Here is a 22981-nt window from a genome sequence, read left to right on the forward strand (position 1 = left end):
TGAATGTTTTGACTCATTTTCACTTTACATGAATACATTTCATGTACACTCTCCTTAAGATGAATATTCTTCAGAATAATATGCCTTTTCCTCTATCAAATTGCAGATGTTAAAAAAAAGAAAGGATTTTATCATTAGTGAGATTGGTGCAGGGCCTTGCAGTGTTCTATGTGTCTTTGTACACGAGGTTCCTGTAAGGAGAAGCCAGCTTCATGGCACTTTGACTGACTACTGGTGAGAATGCAATTATGGACACGCTATTTGAAAACCAGCTTGGAGACATATAAATAAAAATATTTTGTGTGCATATAATACATATAAGCATATATATTCAGGTGCATACATGTGTAGGTTAGGTCAATTTCCAAGGAATTTTCCTATAAAAATATTACATACTTATAAATAATTACTTCTAAAGCTGTCATTGAATTCTCACAGGTATTTTGTTTTTTAACATGTTCATGGTCATATGATTTATGTACAAAACCATTCAGTAGGTTTGAGTATATTAAAGAGAGTTGCGCAATCATTACCACAATAAATTGATCAATTTTAGAATATTTTCTTCATTTTCAAACTCATTGTCATTAACTTTCCCCATTTCCTTCCAGTCTCCTCTGCCACAATCCTGAGAAACTATTATTCTAGTTAATGTCTCTATAGATTTATATATCCTGGATTTTATATAAAGAAAATCACACAAACTACCCCTAAATAATAATAAAATAAAATACAGGTAAACCTCCATCCAAAAGGAAGCAGAAAATAATAAAAACTAGAATAAATTAAAAATGGGTCAAAAGGGAAAATAAATGATAAGCTGTTAAAATTTAACCTAACTATATCTACATTAATTCACTTTTTGATACACTCTGTCTGAGAGCAAGACTATTCATATCCCTGGTTAAGGGTGTGATGGGATTCAATGAGGCCTATTGCCCATGGGACTCTGCACATGGATTTTGGGTTTTCACTGTCATCCATCGTCTTCTGCAAACCAGGTACTCAGCATTTAAGCTCTAATACAATCCCCTACTCTGGTCTTGGATTATATTTACAATCCTTCAATCACACAGGCTGGTGTGCTCCTTCTGTGTGGGCTTGGTTAGTTTAAGCAAAAAATAGTGATCAAATTTAAAGTAAAAGTTGAATAAATTACATTATTGTCACATAGTAGATACAACCATTGCCACATTTTTGGAAGAATATTAAGTGACATTGTACTGTTGATAATATATTGGAAAAGAATGTTACGTAATAATATGTAATGCAAAACAATGCCATGTTCCTTCATGTGCAGATAAAATATTAGATGAGCACCCACCTGAAAGTAACAGTGTCTGTATTGGGATGACAGTTTATGAATGAAGTTTAACTCTTGACATAAATTTTTATTTTGCACAATTAAAGTGCATTGTTCCTATAATAAACGAAATAGCTTGATATACTCATGTCTTTGTGCACTTATACTTGCAGGAAAATATTCTAACCCAAGGAAGTAGCATAAAGATAGACTCCTGCACTCTGCTTGATACTTGCTTGTCGAAAATAATAAAATACTGGACGCAACTCAAAGGTCGAACATTAGAGAACTAGTTTCAAAACTTAATAATGCAGCTATGCAACAAAACATTGCACAGTCGATAAGATCCATTTCCTGTGGCGGAAGGACCTTGGGCCTCCACTCAAGCACTCCCTCAATGCATGGATACTTTCTTCTATTAAATTGGCACTCTACGATGCTCACCCTCCTGACACAACTGCTGAAGCCAAAGCGGGTGAATAAGTAAATGTGGTGAAGAAAGCTGATGGTGCCCGGCTATCAAAAGAGATAGTGTCTGGGTTCTTAAAGGCTTGAAGGTGAACAAGCGGCCATCTAGCTCAGAAGCAACAAAGCCCACATGGAAGAAGCACACCAGCCTGTGTGATCATGAGGTATATAAGGCATCATCATCATCATCCCCCCCCCCCAAAAAAAAAGAAATCTTACCACAGTGAATGAAGGGGGAAATGCAGAGTAGAGACCCAAAGCCCATTTGTTGGCCACTGGAGATCCCCTCACAGAGGGATCTAGAGGAGGAGATGAGTCAGTCAGGGTGCAATGTAGCACCAATGAAGAATACAGCTTTCTTCCAGTTCCTAAATGCTTCCTCCCCCCCCCATCCCCCACTACCATGATCCGAATTCTACCTTGCAGGACTGGATAGGGCAGAGGTTGTACACTGGTGCAGATAGGAGCTGGAGACACAGGGAATCCAGGGTGGATGATACCTTCAGGACTAGGGGTGTGAGGGGCAATACTGGAAGGGTAGAGGGTGAATGGGTTGGAAAGTGGGAAACGATTACAAGGATCTACATGTGACCTCCTCCCTGGGGGACGGACAACAGAAAAGGGGGTGAAGGGAGACGCTGGAAAGGGCAAGATATGACAAAATAATAATTTATGAATTATCAAGGGCTCATGAGGGAGGGGCGAGCGGGGAGGGAGGGGAAAAAAGAGGACCTGATGCAAAGGGCTTAAGTGGAGAGCAAATGCTTTGAGAATGATTAGGGCAAAGCATGTACAGATGTGCTTTATACAATTGATGTTATGTGTGGATTGTGATAAGAGTTGTATGAGTCCCTAATAAAATGTTTTAAAAAATCCATTTCTTGAATGAAAATTTGCCATCAAGTAGATTCTGACTCGTGGTGCTCCAGAGACTTTTGGGGAAGTTGATTGTCAAGTCTTTCCAATTTTCCAGTTAGTAGCTGAGTTTCTTAATCATTTTACCACCAGGGACTCCCCCTGCCCCACCCCCCCCCCCCATCCCCAAAGCATGCATAGTGATGGTGGTGGTTAAAAAAACGTGGGGGGGGGGCAGGCATGGAGCATGAGATCAGAAGATGTAATTTTCCCATGAACCTTTGGAGGCCCTCTTGTGGATGCGCGTATGGCATACAATTACTAATGGGTGGCCTCTTCTCCCATGGAACAGACAAAGTAGTTGACATTCATCAACTTTTCAGTTAAATCTAGTGCAATCTCATGGGCAAGTTCAATTTAAAATCACCACCAGATTGCCCAAGAATATTACCAGTGTGAAACGGCTCACACAAGTATTTTTTAAATCGGAAGCAGCTTGCGTAAATAGAAAGAAACAGATCGAGTGTGTCATTACGGCTCCCTTGGGAATGAAAGGCTTACATTAACTTTTGATTCAATGTGGATCGCTCACTACTCTCGAACTAAAACATAGTAGGGCAAGTCCTTTTTTTCCCCCTTTTGCCTCCCAGACAAATAGATTTGAACCCGAGTACAAGTAGAGATGAGGCCCACACCCTCAAGAAAAGTTGGAGATGAAAGGAAAGGGAAAGAAACGGAGAGCAGCCAGGAGTGAGTTGGGAAAGAGTTAAGGCAACATTGATATTTACTTGATTACGCCTTTTTCCACGTATGTTGTTCGGTAAAACCCCACGAGGGAGCCGTTCAGCCAGCCTGCGAACTCCAAGGTCAGGAGGTAGTCACTGCTGGGGAGCTCCTCCGCAGCTTCCACCACCACGTACTCCTGCTTTTTGTACTCAAAACACCGCCTGACGGGCACCTGCTCCCCGGTGGGCTTCTTCAGCACGGGGGGCTTCGTGATGCGCGTCTCCCGGAGGTGCAGCCACAGGTGGCGGGTGGGCGCGGTCACGTTGATGGAGATGGTCACGGAGCCGGAGTAGGTGTCCTCCTCCATGAGGGGCTTCAGCTCCAGATCATAGTGCACAGGGTGGAGGAAGTCCGGCAACCTGAAACTGGTCCACCCTCCATTGTCATCGTCGCTGGCAGGGCAGGCTCCCAGGTCCTGGGGAGGCTTCGCAGTGGGGGGGCTGGGGGAAGGAGCAGTAGATTCTCCCCCGGACTCGCAGGACCTGGTCAAGCCCACGGAAAGTCCCACTATCAATCCCACGCCCACCACCACCGCACAGATGATGGCCACATGTTTTGTTCGAATGCAGTATCTCTTGGAGTCTTCTCTCTCCGCAAAGTTCATGTTTCCTTTCCAAGTCGAGCGTGCCCACTTGCAAGGATGCTAAATTTAAAGTCACGCCGGTCGACTTCCTTTTGAAGTTGGAAGGATTCCCCGGCAGTCTGTTTTCGCTTTCTCCACACCGCTGCTTTTCGCTTTCTCCACACCACTGGCTCCTGGGGGGGAACTTCTCCACTGTCTTCAGGTTTCCTCCCCCCCACACCCCCTCAAGGATGAATGCAAAGGGAGGGGGAGGGAAAGGGAGTCCGTAAGAGGAGCTGAGTGGGAGGGAGAGGACTGAGGAGAAAACTGTGACAGTTCCCCTTATAAGCAACACATCCCCGCCCTTACTCCTCCCGCGCCGGAGTGAGTTAAATATAAAACCAGGCTTAGTTTATCCGCCAAACAGATGTTCATCTGTTGCCAAAAGCTCTGTCGGCAGCTTTCAGGAAGAGAGTCTCTGGGAAAGAGGTTTCAACCTTTGCAACCAGGTTTATGAATTATTTTTGCTGTGTCAGCAGTCTCTCAACCAAGCGGGTTTTTGGAGTTCAGCTATCCCACCAGGTAGCATATCAAACGTGTGGGGTAAATGTTCAGTGCCACATCTTCGGGAGAGTCACATCGTGGGGCTGGGTGCTAGGAGTCGCTGGGGACATTTAAAGGACTGCTCAGAGATGCAGTCAATATTAACTGAATCAGGGACCTGGGACAGAGCATAACCAAGTAACTGTAAGTCCATTCATTTGATATTCAGGTAAGCAGAGGGGGGAACATACGAACATCAGCCCACGTGATAGTGAAGGTGTTCTTGTTGTGAGGTGCCATTGAGTTGCTTCTGACCCATAGCAATCTTATGTACAACAGAACAGAACACTGGCCTGCCCTGCTCTCCTTACCAGGGTTCCTGTCCCTGTGGGCCCGTTGTCGCAGCCATAGTGTCAACCCCTTTCTGTCTAAGCTAGCTCTCTGTTTCGCTGCCCAAACCTGATGACCTTCTCCAGGGACTGCTCTCTCCTGACTCGATGCCCAAAGTAAGTGATAAGCAGGCTTGCCATCCTTTGAAGGAGCACTCAGGCCTCACTTCTTCTGGGACAGATTAGCTTGTGAAGTTAAGAAGCATAAAAAAAAAAGAGGGAAAGAGAAAGAAAAAGGTCAGACGACAAACAGAAATGGAAGGTACTCTACGCTGGGTTCCCCAGTGAGTTTGTGCTTTTTTTTTTTTTTCAAGTGAGGTTTTTGTTTTGTTTTGTTTGTTTTTTCAGCTTGACTGTAGCAGCTCAGGTTTGGAATAGTTTCTTGGTATGAAAGTTGGTCTATAGAGAGTTCATTAGCAGTGCAAAGTTGCTGCTTCCAAACGATCAAGTTGGAGGGAAAGATAACAATAATGACCTCTATGTTTATCATCAGCTTAGATATAGAAGAAGAATACATTTTAATAACAATACAATAATGACAAATTTGGAGTAGATTTTCTACATGCCAGGCCCTGGGCAAGGTCCCTATGAAGATTATCATTTAAGTTTTCTGAGCAAACACTTGAGATTGCTTCCCACTCTGCTGTCCGTTTTAGAGATGCGGATGTTGAGTTTTAGAAAGGTTGACTCGTTTGCTCAAAGTCACACCACTATAAAACAATAGAATTGGGATTTGTACTCCGGTTGTTTGAATCTAAAGTCTATAAAGCTAATCATGACAGAACACTGCTTCCATTCTCTGAAAAACAAACCCTACAGAACATTCGACTCTGGCCTAGCGTGTTGCTATGAGTCGGAATTGACTCAAGGCAGTGGGTTTGATTGGGTTTCATAATGGTCTTTAAGCATCACAAATAAAGCCTAGTCACAAATGGGATTCTAATAATAGGTATAGGGGTTAGGATTTATCACACCTATTTTTGAAGGACTCAATTCAATCCACACAGCCACCTTTTGAGGAAGTTATTATCCTGAGAATCTACGTAGAAAAATGCTGATTGGTATTGTTTGCAACTTCAAATGAAACCAACAAACGAGACAGATTTTTAAAACTTTCAGAGGAAAGAGTTCCATTTTGCTTTGTAACATTTCTTTCCCCCCCATATAATAGTGGTCAGAGGAAAACAATGAAATGAAAGATGGTTATGCTTTCTGAATTATGGCTCCATGCTGTACTTGTTAATTTCCCATTCTGTAGCAATCTTAGGTGTTTTGATATCACAGTACTGTATATACTAGTGTATAAACCGAGTTTTTATGCACATGTTTTATGCAGTTTTTGTGATAAAATTAGGTGCCTTGGCTGATATTCGGGTCGGTTTATACTAGAGTATATGTGGTATATTTAAATTTGCCTACCAACTTCCTGAATTTTAGGCCTTTTGCTGAAAAGACCATCTGGAAGGATGTGGTGACAGTTCTTTTCTCACAGCAGGTTTTCCCTACCGTCTCACTGGCCAGCACTAACTTACTTGATCTATCAGGAGCTGCCAAAGGGTAGAAAGGAGTGTGATAGAAATGACTGAAACAGCCACGTGTTGGCCTGGGTTTTATACAGAAGCAATCCCAGTGATGTTTGTATGTGCTTGTGTCCAGAAAGAGATTTATATAAAGAAATGACTTGCACAGTTGTAAAGAAGTACGTAAGTACAGTTCAGCTCAAGTCTGTACGCCAGATGTAAACTGGAGACATCTTCTGACTCATGTAGTTGCGGAAGCTGGTGAACAGGAAGCAGGGTCAAGAAGCAGGGGGACCAAAGGTTGGTGGATCCAGAGGGAAGTTGAACCCAGGGTTTGCCAAATGAATCTGAGTTCAGCAGTATGCTAATGACTCCTGGGATCGGATCGGCAGACAACAGAACAGTCCTATCAATAAGCCAGACACAGGACTCAGATCCTGTGGGCAAGAGCACTCAGCACTGGTCTGTCTCCCTCTTATACAAAGGGCCACAACCCCAACGAGGTGTCTCATGAAGGTCACAGACACAAAAACCTGATGGAGTATATAGTTCTGCTCTGCACACATGGATTTGCTTAGTCAGAATCCAGCAGACTTCCACAGACTCCAACACTGTTTTCTTCCTTAGCACCTTCTCTGGCTTTTTATACCAACTTCCATGTTTCCATTGCACTATGGAAAACTCTTTAGTGAGGTAATTTACTTTGAGGTGGGGTTCATGGTATCCAAGCCCCATGCCCCTTCTACTGAACTCTGCCATTGAGTCCAGGCCAACTCACAGCCCTAGAGGACAGGGTAGAACTGCCCCCGTGGGTTTCCAAGATGGTAATTCTTAACCTTTTGTGGGAGTAGAAAGACTTGTATTTCTCTGGAAGAACTGCGGGTGATGTCAAACTGCTGACCTTACAGTTAGCAGGACAATTTATAACCCCTACGCCATCAGGGCTCCTAGATCCTCAAAATCACTTTTAGAATTTTCCACACACACAAAAAAAGTTCAATCACATTAAATGGCAACTCTTACTTGGTTAAAGCATAGTCTTACAAATATATATTACACTGTACTATGACAAGACCTTTGTCAGTGCTGAGATTCTGTTCTTGTTTAAATTCTTCTTCTTCTTTAATCCATTCTTAGGACCTAATAACTCACATCTCTCCCAAGTAAGCAAGCCTTCACTGATAGCCCGACTCCAACGATCAATTCCTTAAACTCCTGCAAACAGCTATGCTTGATACCATTCATTTGTCATTTATCTTCAGATTAATTCCAATTTGAAAAAATATACTATGTATTTGTAAGTTGTAATTGTCAAGGGTTTCATTTTACTTACATTGACAATTGATGCTCATGGCAACAGCAGGCAAGAATATGGATGATGTATGTTGGATAAGGCAAATAGCCTGGGAAAAGGCCTCTTTAAAGTATTAGCTAAGAAAGCAAAGATCTCACCTTGAGAACTAAAGTGCCCTTGATCCAAGTCATGGTGTTTTAATAATCTTATATGCACGTGAACGCTTTACAATGAATAAGGAGGACCTACGCCAAGAAGAGCCTATGTTTTTGAATTATGATCCTGGTAAAGAGCATTGAAATTACCAAGGGCTGCCAGAAGAACAAACAAATCTGTTTGGGAAGAAGCACACCCAGAATGCACCTGTGAAGCAAGATGGCAAGACTTTGCCTCACATGTTTTGGACACGTAATGAGAAAAGACCTGTCTCTGGAAAGGGGCATAATGCTTGGTAGAGTAGAGGCTCAGCAGAACCAAAGAAGACCATCTGTGAGATGGATTGATACAATGGCTGCCATCATGGCCTCCAACACAGAAACCACAGCGAGGCTGGGACAGGAGTAGGCAGTGCTTCGTTCTCTTGTCCCTCAGGTGAATGAACTATGCGTTGCAACCGACGATGGCACCTAACAACCGCCCAAAGATGCCGTATCAGTTACAAACGCAGAAGCAGTGAGCAAATAATGTAATTTCAGATTACCTGGAAGAAAAGAAGAGGTGGGAGGCAAAAGAAAAAAAATTAGAACTAATATTTATGGCATATACTTGGTGCCAGATGTCTTATATTTGTTATCTTTTTAATGCATCCAGCAAACCTTTGATTAAGCTTTTATAGCCCCAGCTTTCACTTACCACATCACACCATCTCCAAGTCTCAGAGAATAAATTTAGTATTATTTAAGGGCTAGTCTAGCCTTCCCCTAAATAATTTTCTGTGACCTTATATGACATTATAGGTCATATAAGGAAGCCTGGTGGCCTAGGGGTTAAGCATTGGGCTGCTGTCTACAAGGGCAGCAGTTTGAAACCACCAGCTGTTCGTCAGGGGAACGGTGGGTTTTTCTTATCCTGTAAAGAGTTATAGTCTTGAAAACTCACAGGGGTAACTTTAGCCTGTCGTATAGGATCTCTAGGAGTCCATGTCAACTTTATGATCGTGAGTGTGGCGCTTTGGATAGGTTCTATGGCTCTTTGAATCTAGCCTAGACACTAAAAGGGATTTATAATATTATTTCTAAGGAAAAACACAGTACCATGGCCAGATCTTCAAGCTTGTCAGTACACTGGGAGATTCCCTCACCCCAGTGTGCACCAGGCTGAGATGCACATTATATTGCTTTTATCATGCAATGGCCCCGGGATGCCTCTATGTGTTTGGGATATCCGGAAGTAAGTGTCATAAGCTCAATAGTGTAACTACTACTTACCTTATTCGTTCAAGGATTCCCAAACCAAATTCACTACCATCGAGTCAATTCTGACACAGTGACCGCATGGGACAGGATAGAATTGCCCCTGTGGGTCTCTGAGACCAACTCAGAAGCCTCTTATTGAAAGAACAAGAGAAAAAGCAAAGCACGAAACAAGAAGGTGGTTTAATGTAAACTGTTTGTTGCTCTGTTTTCTTTAAATCAAAACACTTACTGCCCAACTGAGCGTTGAGGTCCTTACCCGACGCTTCAACAGCTCCCCTCTTAGGTATCATTCCTGCACAGAATCCATGCCGGAATCTGCAGCATACAATGGTCAGGTGTCTCATTCGACCAAGAGCAGTAAAACATCATCATTCCGCCTTGACTGTCCAGTTACACTTTCTCGTGTACGTGGCCGGGTAGCGCATTTGCCGCGGGCTGATATCTGAAGGTGGAAGCCCAGGAGCCACGACGGCACAACACTTGTTAAACAGTGACGCTGCCCTCGTAGTCTCCCTTTTGTGATGGAGACCAAGGAGCCATTTCAGACTATTTTAATAAAGGTTTGTAAATGTTCTTGGAGACTTGTGTTTCAACTGCAGTGTCATAGACATGCAGCAACTTTACCCATATTTAGCAAGGCTGCTGGGCCATTTCCCTGTGGTAATTCTCGTGACAAGCTCATGCTGTGAATCATGTCTGTGATTTCAGTCACAACAGTTACTCATCTTGTTCTACATCTCTGATGGGTGGCACTACTGATTTCCCCAACTGACTATACAGTAATTTTTGCAATGAACGTGTGTCTTTCGGTGCAGAATTCCTAATTCATCTGTTGCTTTTCTTTAGTTTTACAACTTGATAACATTGACTCTAAAAAAAATGCCTGTACAAGAAAACAATAGATATTTCCCCCTAACAATCTTATAAATTGGAGCCATGTCGGCATTCAAATATGATAATTAAATACAAAATTCTATATAAGGTCCAAGGTAACTTGAGCTTGTTAATGTTGACGGCTTCATTGTTCACCAAACACATTCTCCTTTCCCCCTGGCTTCGTACCTGGACGTTTCTCAGCCTTCCTGGTGGTAGAAATGTGATTCTGCTTTTGGTTTCTAGAATGTGGACGTGTGCTATATGCTGTTCCAGACATTGCCTATCAGAACCACCTCTGTGGTTCTGCTCTGTCTTCTTTGCCTCTCAGCTGGATGGAGTTGCCCAGGATAGTCTGAAATGCCACATTTCACATTCGAGAGGGTGGAGTCACAGATGGAAGGAATCTGGGTTTCCTCCCCAACTCCACACCACTAGTCAGACGTGATCTGTGCAAAGAATAAACTTCTGTCTTCTCCCTTTATCCACTGTATAATAATAATTCATAAATTATCAAGGGTTTGTGAAGGAAGAGGACGCCGGGAGGAAGGGGAAAAACCGAGGAGCTGATTCCAAGGGCGCAAGTAGAAAAAATGTTTTGAGAATCATCCATTAGCATGAGCTATATCGTCTTTATTATATCGATGGCTAGTGTCAGCGATGGTCAAGTCTGCCCTTGACAGACAGTGACTGCACAATCAAAGGAGTGAAATGAAACAAGATCCTGACCAGACCTGTGGCATCTTCACCCTCCGTTGCAGATCAATTACAGGTTGAGTCATTGGTGTCCTGAAGGTTTTCACTGGCTCATTTCCAGAAGTGAATTCCTAGGCCTTTTAATGTAGTCCAGCTTTGTTCGGCAGCTCTGCGGAAACCTGCTCAGCAGGCTGTGATTTGCCGCTAGCTCTGGTCACTGCTTGCCATTTATGCAGAACCCTTATGATCTCTATGTTTTTCTTGTTGCTTTTGTAGCGAGTCACATTGCTTCTCGGCCTTCTGGCTAAGATCAAGTGTAGTTAGCCTACCAGGTCTTTCCTTTACACCATATTATTGTCCACACCTTAGTTTACCGTTCTATCGCCAGCAATTCTCACTGTACCTGACAGAGAGGAGGTGTTTAATAAGTGTCTAGTGAATGAAGAATGAACTCCTGTAGATAAAAGCATCCCAAGCTCACTCACCACCGTGGAGTCTATTCTGACTCACAGCGACCCCAGAGGACAGAGTGGAACTGCTCCTGTGGGTTTCTGAGACTGTAACTCTTACAGGAATAGAAGGCTCATCTTTCTCCCACGGAGCCGCTGGTGGTTCAGAATGGCCCGCCTTGTGGTTAGTGACCCAGTTTGTATCCCATGATATCATAAGGGAGCCTCGGATAACAGCATGGCGGGGGTCGGGGTGGAGGGTGAAACATTTCTGCCTTCAGTTCCTTAACTCCAATGGCACTGCAATCCTTTGGTTGATATCTCTCTGTTCTGTCTTTTCCAATGGGTCCTTTTCCTTCCCTTGCCCTGCGTGCTAGGCTGTGTTCTCTAGGGAAGCAAAACCAGCGAAGGCTCTATGGGTGTGTGCATAAAGAAAGAAGAGACGGCTTGTGGAGTTATAGATGGGGGTAAGACCAGTCCAGTCCATGTCCGCGAGTCAGGTGTAAGCTGTATATTCCTTCTCATGTAGCAGCAGTAGCTGATGAACAGGAAGCAGGAAGATTAAGGGGGAGGGTCATAGCCTGGTAGAGGTAGAACTGCAAGGATCAGTGGCTGGCCCAATGACTCCAAGGTTGGAAGTCCACTGATAGTGAACTAGCTGAAAGAGAGGGGAAAAGAAGGTCTTTGGGCTAATTCAATATCATGACTTCCACCATCATCTCTTTTTGAAGAACCCCCAAATGTCAGCACTAAGTCATATGTTTTCCTGAGACTCAAGGTAAAAACTGCCTGCCTATGTCCGTTTGTATTTTCCGCAATCACCTGCCATTGTGTTTGTCTAGAGATCAATATTGTCCCAAAGTCAGTATGTCTCCCACTTCTTTCCAAACTCTCTCTATCAATGTTATAAGCATTCTCCCTTGGAGATCAGCCTAGGCGCTTTCCTAACCCTCAGACTATTCGTATAGATATGTTATAGGTTCCTGAAAATTTCAGCTTCCATTTCCCATGTAGATGATATGATATCTTAAATGAATATAGATATGCATATATATATGACTTTAATGGGTAATTTTCTGGTTTAGATTTTTAAAATGCAGAGCAGAACTAATTACTAGACATATGTGTGAGGCAATATGTAATTTAAACTTTTCAAATAACCATACTTAAAAAAAGAAACAAGTGGGATGGATTGCAATGTTTATTTACATAGTCTATCTAGAACAGTATCATTGTGGCATGCACTCAATGTAAAAGTCATTAATGCTACATTTTACCTTTCCCTTTTTCATAGTAAACCTTCAAACGCTAGTGTTTTACACTCATAACGCACCCGTTACGGACCAGACCGATTCGAGTGCTCAATATTCAAATGTGGGAGTGGTGACTATTTTAGTCAGCAGCTCTATACTTGGGGTTGGCAAACTTCAGAGGCAGTAAAACCGATCTCGTCCCGCACAAGAATTAAAATTATTTGAGTGCCATATATATATATGCCACATAGATATTATTTGAGTGCCATATATATGCCATATATATACATACAAACAAGTTAAATCACCATTATCTGAATAATATACTTTAAATGGAACAATGGTAGTTTTATTCTCATTTTCGATTTTACTTCAGAGCCACACATCAGTGCTGAAAGGGCTCCAGATGCCCCGAGCCGTGGTTGCCGGCCCTGCCCTAGAGCGCTGGAGCCTCTCTCATGCTGGTGCTCCTCATACCTGCAACAGTGTGTGGCACAAATGCATTTGGATGAAGAAACTCACCTCAATATGAGGAAGTGATATTTTCATTTTCCAAGGGGCTCTAGAATTTATGTTGTGGCATGTCTTAAGCTTATTTAGTGGCTATTTTAAAGAATTTTTCTTAAATTAGTTTGGCATAATAAGTATTTTGAGATTGAAGTCCCTGAGCAGTACAAATGATGTAGGTAATCTGCTTGCTGCTAACTGAAAGGATGGAAGTTCAAGTCTGCCTGGAGCAACCTCAGAAGAAAGGCCTTGAAATCTACTTCCAAATAAGTAGCCTTGAAAAGTCTGTGCAGCATAACTCTAGGGAGCTCAAGGGCAATTGGACTAAGTTTTGAGATAAGAGCCTTTCGTTGTATTTTCTTTTCTTTTCTAAAATCATTCTATTAGGGGCTCATACAACTCTTATCACAATCCATACATACATCAATTGTGTAAAGCACATTTGTACATTGATTGCCCTCATCATTCTCAAAACATTTGCTCTCCACTTAAGTCCCTGGCATCAGCTCCTCATTTCCCCCCTCCCTTCCGACTTCCCCCTCCTCATGAACCCTTGATAATTTATAAATTATTATTTTGTATATCTTGATCTGTCCGACATCTCCCTTCACCCACTTTTCTGTTGTCTGTCCCTCAGGGAGGAGGTCACATGTAGATCCTTGAAATCGGTTCCCCCTTTCCAACCCACCCTTCCTTTACCCTTCCAGTATCGCCACTGACACCACTGGTCCTGAGGGGTTCATCCGCTCTGGATTCCCTGTGTTTCCAGTTCCTATCTGTACCAGTGTCAATCCTCTGTTCTAGCCAGACTTGCAAGGTAGAATTGAGATCATGATAGTTGGGGGGGAAGGGGAAGGAGCATTTAGGAACTAGAGGAAAGTTGTATTTTTCATCGTTGCTACATCGCACCCTGTCTCCTCCTTGAGACTCCTCGGCAAGGGGATCTCCACTGGTCGACAAATGGGTTTTGGGTCTCCACTCCACACTCCTCCCCTCATTCACGATGGTAAGATTTGTTGTTCTGATGATAGCTGATATCTGATCCCTTCGACACCTTGTGATCGCACCGGCTGGTGTGTTTCTTCTCTGTGGGCTTTGTTGTTTCTGAGCTACATGGCCACTTGTTGCTCGGCTATCAAAAGATATAGTGTCTGGGGTCTTAAAGGCTTGATCGTTGTATTTTCTAATTCATTAGTATTTCCTGCTACCTTGAATGCTGCCAAATTCTTACAAGCGGTTAATATATACTGCAAATACAGAATAAGTGAATGTAATGGTAGGACAAAGAATATTTAAACAGAAAGTAATACTCATTTCTGAAATTAGTTATGGTATACCTTTAAAATTGAACTACGTTTATGTTTAAGAATTTTTTCTTCCTGAAATATTAACCCACTTTTCTTATGATGCTGTATTTGGTTGTTTTCATTGCTAAGCAATGTAATCTTCATGTAGAAAATGAAAATAATGCAATATATGTCTATAACGTAAATAATGTTGTGGTAGCTACATAATCTGGTGTCAATCTGAGGAGTAAGAGTGTAGGGGTGGAGTCTAGCCTGTTGTGTTCATCTGGGTAGACTAGAGAAACAAATCCATGAACACACCCATATGTGTATAAGGAAGAGGTTTATATACAAGAGCAATTGAACATTGAGAAAACATCCCAACCCAGTCCAGTCCAAGGCCACAAGGCTGATATTAACCCATATGTCCTATACTACTCTATAAAGTCCTCTTCAGACTCACAAAACACAGGCAATGGTGCCGAATGCAGGACGATCACAAGCCAGTGGGTAGAAAGTCTTTGGGTCCAGTGACGGTGCAAGCATCTCAGCTCTGGCAGGGGTCTCTCTGTGGCTTCTCCACTTCTGCGGTTTAGTTGCATTCACGTGGCTTGTATGGCTCAGGGTAGTTCCATGTGTCTTGTCAGCTGCAATGCCTCCCAGGGAGTGAAGTAGTGAGAGAAGTATCTCCTGCCTCCAAGGCCATGATCTGATTGACAAGCTAGGCTCCACCCCTATACTCTTAATGCTCAAATTGATAAATGATTATATATCTACCACACCTGTCAATCTGGAGAAAGCCAGTGAGACCTCTGTGTGGGCATGGCTTTCTCCTGAGAATTCTGGGAAATGATGTTTTTCTCCGGAGAGGCAGGAGACACACTCTCTCTTGACTTGCTCCCTTGGAGACTCTCTACTGACAAGACTGACTCCCTGTGAGACATCCCTGAGGAGAAGCCACATGGGTCTACCCTGATGCTGTGCTGAGTATTGTGGATGTCACATGGAGAGCCCTGCCAGTGCAGAGATGCTTACAATGACACTGGACCCAGAAGACTTCCAAACCACTGGCCTGTGATCTTCTTGCATTCAGCATCATCACATGTGTTTCTTGAGTCAGAAGAGGGCTTTATAGATTGGTATTGGACAGATGGGCTATTAGCAGACTTATGGACTTGATCTGGACTGGGCTGGGACGTTTCCTCAATATTTAACTGCTCTTATATATTAACCTCTTTCTTATTTACATAAGATTCTCCCTGGATTTGTTTCTGTAATCTACCCAGACTAGCACAAATATAAACAGAAAGTTATATATACAATATTAAATTACTTGTGTAAAAAATATATACAGCAGTCACGAGATCCAAAGACATGCTGCCTTAGGTAAATCTGCTGCACAAATCCTCCTTAGAGTGTTGAAAAGTAAAGAGGTGATTTTGAGGACCATGGTGCACCTGACCAGCACCATGTTATTTTCAATTGCCTCCTATGCATGTTGGACATTGAACAAGGAAGACTGAAGAGGAATCGATGCACTTGTATTTTGGTGCTGGCAAGGAATATTGAGAGTGCCATGGGCTTCCAAAGGAACCAACAAGTCTGTCTTGGAAGAAGTATAGCCAGAATGTTGTTAGAGTCAAGCATGGGGAGACTTGGTCTTACATACTTCAGATATGTGTCACACCGGTCCTTAGTAAAGAACATTATTCTCAGTAAATAGAAGGGTCGAGAAAAAGAAGAAAGCCCTCACCAATATGGATTGACACAGTGGCTGCCAACAATGGACTCTAGCCTAGGAACAATTGTGAGCATGGCACAGGATCTGGTAGTGTTTTGTTCTGCTATGCATAGAATCAGTATGAGTCAGACCTGAGTCAATGGCACCTAACAGTTACAACACACTCTTCACATATCAAAGTGGTAAGGTTCCAAAGACCTAACCATTATGAAAAAAATTGAGATTCTGAGAAAATGGAAGATCACCACATCAGTAACTAAATCAAGAGGGACTACATCCTGACATAACTGCTAAACCACTGAGAATTTTAGTCTCACAAAGTTTAAACATAATCTTTTTTTTTTTGTCTAGAAACTTCTTTATTTATTTATTTATTTATTTTTAAATTTTAACGATTTATTGGGGCTCATACAATTCTTTTCACAGTTCATATATATACATACATCAATTGTATAAAGCACATCTGTACAGTCTTTGCCCTAATCATTTTTTTCTCTTTTCTTCTTTTACATTTTATTAGGGACTCATACAACTCTTACCACAATCCATACATATACATACATCAATTGTATAAAGCACATCCATACATTCCCTGCCCCAATCATTCTCAAGGCATTTGCTCTCCACTTAAGCCCCTTGCATCAGGTCCTCTTTTTTTTCCCCTCCTCCCTCCCCATTCCCCCCTCCCTCATATGCCCTTGGTAATTTATACATCTTTGTTTTGTCATATCTTGCCCTATCCGGAGTCTCCCTTCCCCCCTTCTCTGCTGTCCCTCTCCCAGGGAAGAGGTCACATGTGGATCCTTGTAATCAGTTCCCACTTTCCAACCCACTCACCCTCCACTCTCCCAGCATCGTCCCTCACACCCTTGGTCCTGAAGGTATCATCCACCCTGGATTCCCTGTACCTCCAACCCTCATATGCACCAGTGTACAGCCTCTGTCCTATCCAGCCCTGCAAGGTAGAATTCGGATCATGGTAGTTGGGGGGAGGAAGCATCCAGGATCCGGGGGAAAGCTGTGTTCTTCATCGATACTACCTCACACCCTAATTAACCCATCTCCTCTCCTAAACCCCTCTATGAGGGGATCTCCATTGGTCGACACTTGGGCCTTTGGTCTCCACTCTGCACTTCCCCCTTCATTTAATATGATATATATATACATATATATACATACATATATACATATACACATATATACACATACATACACACACTTATATCTTTTTTTTTTTTTGCATGATGCCTTATACCTGGTCCCTTGGGCACCTCGTGATCGCACTGGCCGGTGTGCTTCTTCCATGTGGGCTTAATCTTAACCATCACAGCTAAGTTTACTCTTGCCTTGAACCTGGGTGTTTGCTGTGCCAGGCATATGTCATTAATTAGCAAGATAGCTGAATAGTGCCTTTTACTATTGTGGTAAATGCAAACTGTCAGGTAATCAGAGAGTTGATAAGTAATCCAAATAAGAACATAGAAAGAGACATGTATCGATGACAATATTAAGATCTGTGGTTTTCTTTGGGGCATAGATGATTATCAGAATTTTTTGTTGTAGTTTTGTGTTATTTTGTTTAGAGAATTTGCATGAAGATATAGTTAGTATGTGGCAAAAAATGAACAGACCCACATATTGCTTTATGGGGTCAAAGTCTATCATGAAAATAAATGTTTATTGTACTTCCTTGTATCACTCTCCCATTTTAATCCATTAATTAAACTAATTGATTAAACTGAGAAAAGCTGTTTTGCTGTCACAACAAAAAGCAAACAAATTTTTCTCCACATGATTTTATACTTCTAGTTTATTAGAGCAAGTTTAATTCCTTTGTTGTGGTTCTTTATTTTATAATTTTCCATAAATTATGCTTCTGATCATTGACTTCATACTTTAAAAAATCATCTATCTGGGTGCTTGTAAAACATACATCCATTGTGTCAAGCATATTTATACATTTGTTTCCCTCATCATTCTCAAGACATTTGCTTTCTACTTGAGCCCTTGGTATCAGCTCCTCATTTTCCCCCACCCTCTCCTCTCACCGCTCCCTGAGGAACACTTGATAATCCATAAATTATTATTATTTTGTCATCTCTTACACTGCATTGACTTCATATATGTGCTCATGCCCTGACCGTGAATCAGAGGGTTCACTTGCTTGGCAATTCACTAGGAACTGTGAAAGAAAAAAAGCTTCTTTTAGAACTTAGATCAAAATGAGACTTCTGAAACTGGTCTTATTAGTATCACAATCTCATCAGTTTTTCTAAAATTTAGTCAACCATAACTGCCTATAATTATAGTGCTTCAAAGATTTAAAAAATATTTTATAAGCACATGTAAATATAGAACTGCAATGTCATTTAAATGCTCTTCTTATCTGTAAACTAGATTGCATCTGGTTTGCAGATAAGAAAGATAAAACCCAAGGTAAAGCTCAGAAATCTTCCAAAGGTCACTAAACCTAGAGGGAGACCCACACTTAGATACCCAGCCCAGAGTTCTCTCCACTTACATCAAATGGATTTAACTTCTTTTGCTTAAAAGAATAAGTTTTTCAGTACTGGAGTTTTCTCTTTGGTCCTAATGCCTAGCACATAAAATCTAATCAATAAAATTGTAAATAGAGTGACAGCTTTTAAAGACAATTTAATAAATCATTTTATTGGGGGCTCTTAAAGCTCTTACAACAATCCACACATCAGTTGTATCAAGCACAGTTGTACATATGTTGCCATCATCTGTTTCGAAAGATTTTCTTTCTCCTTGAGCCTTGAGCTCCACTTTTTTTCCTCTCCCTCCCTCATGCTCTCTCCTTCCAGAATCCTTGATAAACTATAAATTATTATTGTTCTCATATCTTATACCATTTGCTGTATCCTTTCACGCACATTTCTGTTGCTTGTTTCCCTGGAAAGGGTGTGTGTGTTATACATCTATCCTTGCAGTCTGTTTCACCTTTCCCCCTCTTCTCCCCACCTTCCCCCTACCTCATGGTCTCGCTACTCCCATTACTGTTCTTGGGGGCTTTATCTGCCCTGGATTCCTTGCGTCAGAGCTCTTAACTGTACCCGTGTGCATACCCCTGTCTAGCCGCATTTGTAAGGTAAACTGGGTTCATGATAAGGGTAGGGGTTGGGGAGGAAGCTTTAAAGAACTACAGAAATGTGTGCTTCCTCAGCGCTATACTCCACTCTGGCTGACGTCCCTTCCTTGTGACTCTTCTGTTAGGGGGTGTCCAATTGTCTACAGATGGGCTTTGGGTCTCCACTCGAATCAGTCTTGTTTGCATCAAAATTTTTTTGTTTGCAGTCTTCTGTTCTATGATATCTGATCCTGTCAACACCTCATGATCACACAGGCTGGTGTGCTTCTTCCATGTGGACTTTGTTGCTTCCCTACTACATGACCACTTGTTTAACTTCAAGCCTTTAAGACCCCAGATGCTATATCTTGTAATAGCTGGGCACCAACAGCTTTCTTCACCACATTTGCTTATGCACCTGCTTTGTCTTCAGAGATCATATTGGGAACGTGAGTGACAGTGACAGTTTTACAAAATATTTTTGAGTGTTGGGATTGGTTTGAATTTGAAATGGTGATTATAATGTTGGCTTGATGCTTTTATTTTTCTTTTTAGGATATATAAATATTAAGCACAGTGACTTAAACAATATAAAGTAGTGTAGTTATCTGTCACTGAGGTACTCAGCACACAATCAGCTCTATCTGATAATATCCTCTGTGATGTGTACTCACACCAGGATTCAGATTGAAGTGTCTATAATGCTACTTGTGTTAATAACCCAAGACCACTGCTATCGAGTTGATTTTGACTCAGAGCAACCCTGTATGATGTTTCCAAGACGCTAAATCTTTACGAGAGCAGGAAGCCTTGTCTTTATTCTGTGGAGAAACCGGTGTTTAAACTCTTGACCTGGCCTCCCTCGATGCAAGAATACTTTGCTCTAATAGCCTGATTCTCACCTTCCTCAATCGCTAAAGACAGAACGGGTGCATAAGCTAATATGGTGAAGAAAGCTGATGGTGTCTGGCTATTACAAGATATAGCATCTGAGGTCTAAAAGGTTTGAAGTTAAACAAGTGACCACCTAGCAGGGAAGCAACAAAGTCCACAAGGAAGAAGCAAGCTGGCCTGTGTGACTACAAGGTGTTGACGGGTCAGGTATCAGGTATCAAGAGACTCTGAACAAACAATCATACTGATGTGAACAAGGGGGGTTGGACTGGAGACCCAAAGCCCATCTGTAGACAATTGGACATCCCTCACAGAAGGGTCACAAGGAAGGGGCGAACCAGCCAGGGTGCAGTATAGCACCAACAAAACATGTAACATTCCCACCACCATCATCATGAACCCAGTTCTACCTTACAAACCTGGCTAGACAGGAGTATGCACACTGATACAGGTTAGCATTCTCAACACATGGAATCCAGGACATATAAGCCCCTCAGGAACAATAATGAGAGTAGCCATACCATGAGGGTAGCAGGGGGGAGTAAAGGGGAACTGTTCACAATGATAAATGTATAGCACCCCATCCACCACCCCCAGGGAGAGGAACAACAGAAACTTGGGTGAAGGGAGACAGTGTATGGTGTAAAATATGAAAATAAAAATAATTTATAAATTATCAAGGGTTCATCAGGGTGGAAGGGTGAGGGAGGGAGGGGAAAAAAAGAGGAGCTGATACCAAGGGCTCAAGTAGAAAGAAAATGTTTTGAGAATGATGATGGCAACATATGTACAAATGTGCTTGATACAGTTAATGTGAGGATTGTTATAAGTTGTAAGAGCCCCTGTGGCAGTTACATAATCTCCTGTCAACTTGCAAAGGAGTGGAGTCTAGCCTGTCAATCAGGTCACAGCTTGATGACCTCATTTGGGAGATGCAAACAGAGATAAGTAGCTCACTGGAGGCCAGATACAGGCTCACTCCCCACGAAGACATTCCTGTTGACAAAACACAAGGAGGTATGCTAGTGCCCAGGAGCTGGAGAAGCCATATAGAGACCTCAGCCCGTGCTGAGATGCTTCCACGGCCACTGGATTCACAAGACTTTCCACTCACTGGCCTATGATCTTCCTGCATTTGGTGTCATTACATGTTTTGGGTGAGTCTAAAGTGAAATTTATAGATTGGTGTTGGACATATGGGCTAATATTGGATTTTGATATTGATCTGGACTGGGCTGGGATGTTTCCTTAATATACAATTACTCTTTATAGAAAGCTCTTTCTTATACACATATGAGTATCTCTGGATTTGTTTCTGTAGTATACCCAGACTAGCCCAGCCACCAATAAAATGATTTATTAACAACAACACCACCAACAAAATAAGAAACTCTTGACCTTATGGTTGGTTAGCAGCCTGTGCTAGGGTGGATTCTCCTGACTCCTGTAGCTCTATAGGCTGACTATCAGGAAGCAGGCAGATGAAGTGGGAAGGATACAGACTGGCAAATGCAGAGCTGAATGAATATGAGTTTGGCCAAATGTATCCAAGATGGGCGATTTGCTGGTGGCTTCTGTAATCGGCGGACAGTATAACAGGCGGTAGATGAACCCAAGGCAGGATCCAGATCCAGCAGAAGAAGTAAGCGAGCTTCTGTGCAGTGTCAAGCTATACTAAGGGTAAGCAATACTCTGAATGAAACCTCCCTCAATTGTTTCAGGCTGGCATGAGATTAAACAGGTGGTACGTAACCTACCCTATTTTCCCTTCAACTGCTGGGCTGCTTGCTGAAGAGCTCATCATGGTGTTAGCCAGACTATGTTAGATCCTATTATGGGAGAATCATGGCCCATCCAATTTGGCATAAAACCTATCACACAGCACAATGCCTAATGCAAGGTAATGTCAATTAAAAGGGAATCCATGGATTTAATGATCAATATCTATTCTCTAGGTGTGAGTAGTTCTAGGAAACATTATTAACCCTGGAGTAATAAAAACAAAGATTTAAAAACTGTATTTGGGAAAAAATAGTCTTGAGTGCTCTCTTCATGCAAGTGTAACATTTGAAAAAGTATTCATCTTATGGTAACACACGAGGAGCAAAAATTCAATTTGATGTAAAAAATCAGATGTGGTAAGAAATGGAGCGTGATCCAAGAAAAGCTTTTCTGAAATTGTACTTACTTTTCAAAGAATGATTATTAATTGTAACCATAATTCTAAAACTAAATTGTCAAATGTATCATTGCTGCTCTAAAATCAACACTTTATATGGAGAAAGGTATAACCAAATCAAGTCAGGAAAGGGTCCTAGGATCTATGAGTGTTTTGCTTTCGCTAAAAGCCATTTAAGAAACAAACTGGTTGCCTTTGAATCTTTTGACTCATGCATGATAGAATAGAATTGCTCTGTTAGGTTATAATCCTTTTACAAAAGCTGTATGCCAAGTCTTTCTTTGATGATGCCCATCTTTCGATTATCAACCCATTGCCAACCACTTGAGCCATCGGGGCTCTGACCGCCATGCAATAGAGGGTCTACAGATTCCATCCTCATGGAACAGCTGTATTATGCTTAGGTACCAGAGAAGGGCTTCCAACTCAGCGACCCTACCTACAGCAGAAACAAGACACTGTCCAGTCCTGAGCCATCTTCACTTATTTTTATGTTTGAGCCAATTGTTGCAGCCACTGTCTCAATCCATCTCATTGAGGGTCTTGCTTTTTTTTTTTTTTTTTTTTTGCTGATCCCCTGCTTTACCAAGCATGATGTCCTTCTCCACAAACTGGTCTTTCCTGATCACATGTCAGAAGTACATCAGATGAAGTCTTGACATCCTTGATTTAAGGAGCATTCTGGCTGTACTTCTTCCCAGACAGAGTTGTTAATTCTTCTAGCAAGTTGTAGTATATTTAATATTCTTCTCTGACACTACAATTCAAAGGCATTGACGATTTTTTTATTCTTCCTTATCTGTTGTCTAGATTTCACATGCAGTGCAGGTGCACCTTTGTCCTCCACATGACATATTTCCTGTGAACACATGGAAGA

At 42.0% G+C, this 22981-nt stretch overlaps 1 protein-coding gene across 1 annotated transcript in view; it reads right to left on the reverse strand.

Moving 5' to 3' along the window:
• ENPEP (glutamyl aminopeptidase) overlaps nt 1–4325 on the reverse strand; it is a 102698-nt gene extending 98373 nt beyond the window's left edge. The window contains exon 1 of the mRNA XM_075543922.1: nt 3415–4325. Within this exon, the coding sequence (XP_075400037.1) occupies nt 3415–4016 (602 nt within the window). The 5' untranslated portion in view covers nt 4017–4325. The remainder of the gene's footprint in view (nt 1–3414) is intronic.
• Between the last annotated feature and the right edge of the window lie 18656 nt (nt 4326–22981).

This window comes from Tenrec ecaudatus, chromosome 3, assembly GCF_050624435.1.
Source record: "Tenrec ecaudatus isolate mTenEca1 chromosome 3, mTenEca1.hap1, whole genome shotgun sequence".
Lineage (NCBI taxonomy): Eukaryota > Metazoa > Chordata > Mammalia > Afrosoricida > Tenrecidae > Tenrec > Tenrec ecaudatus.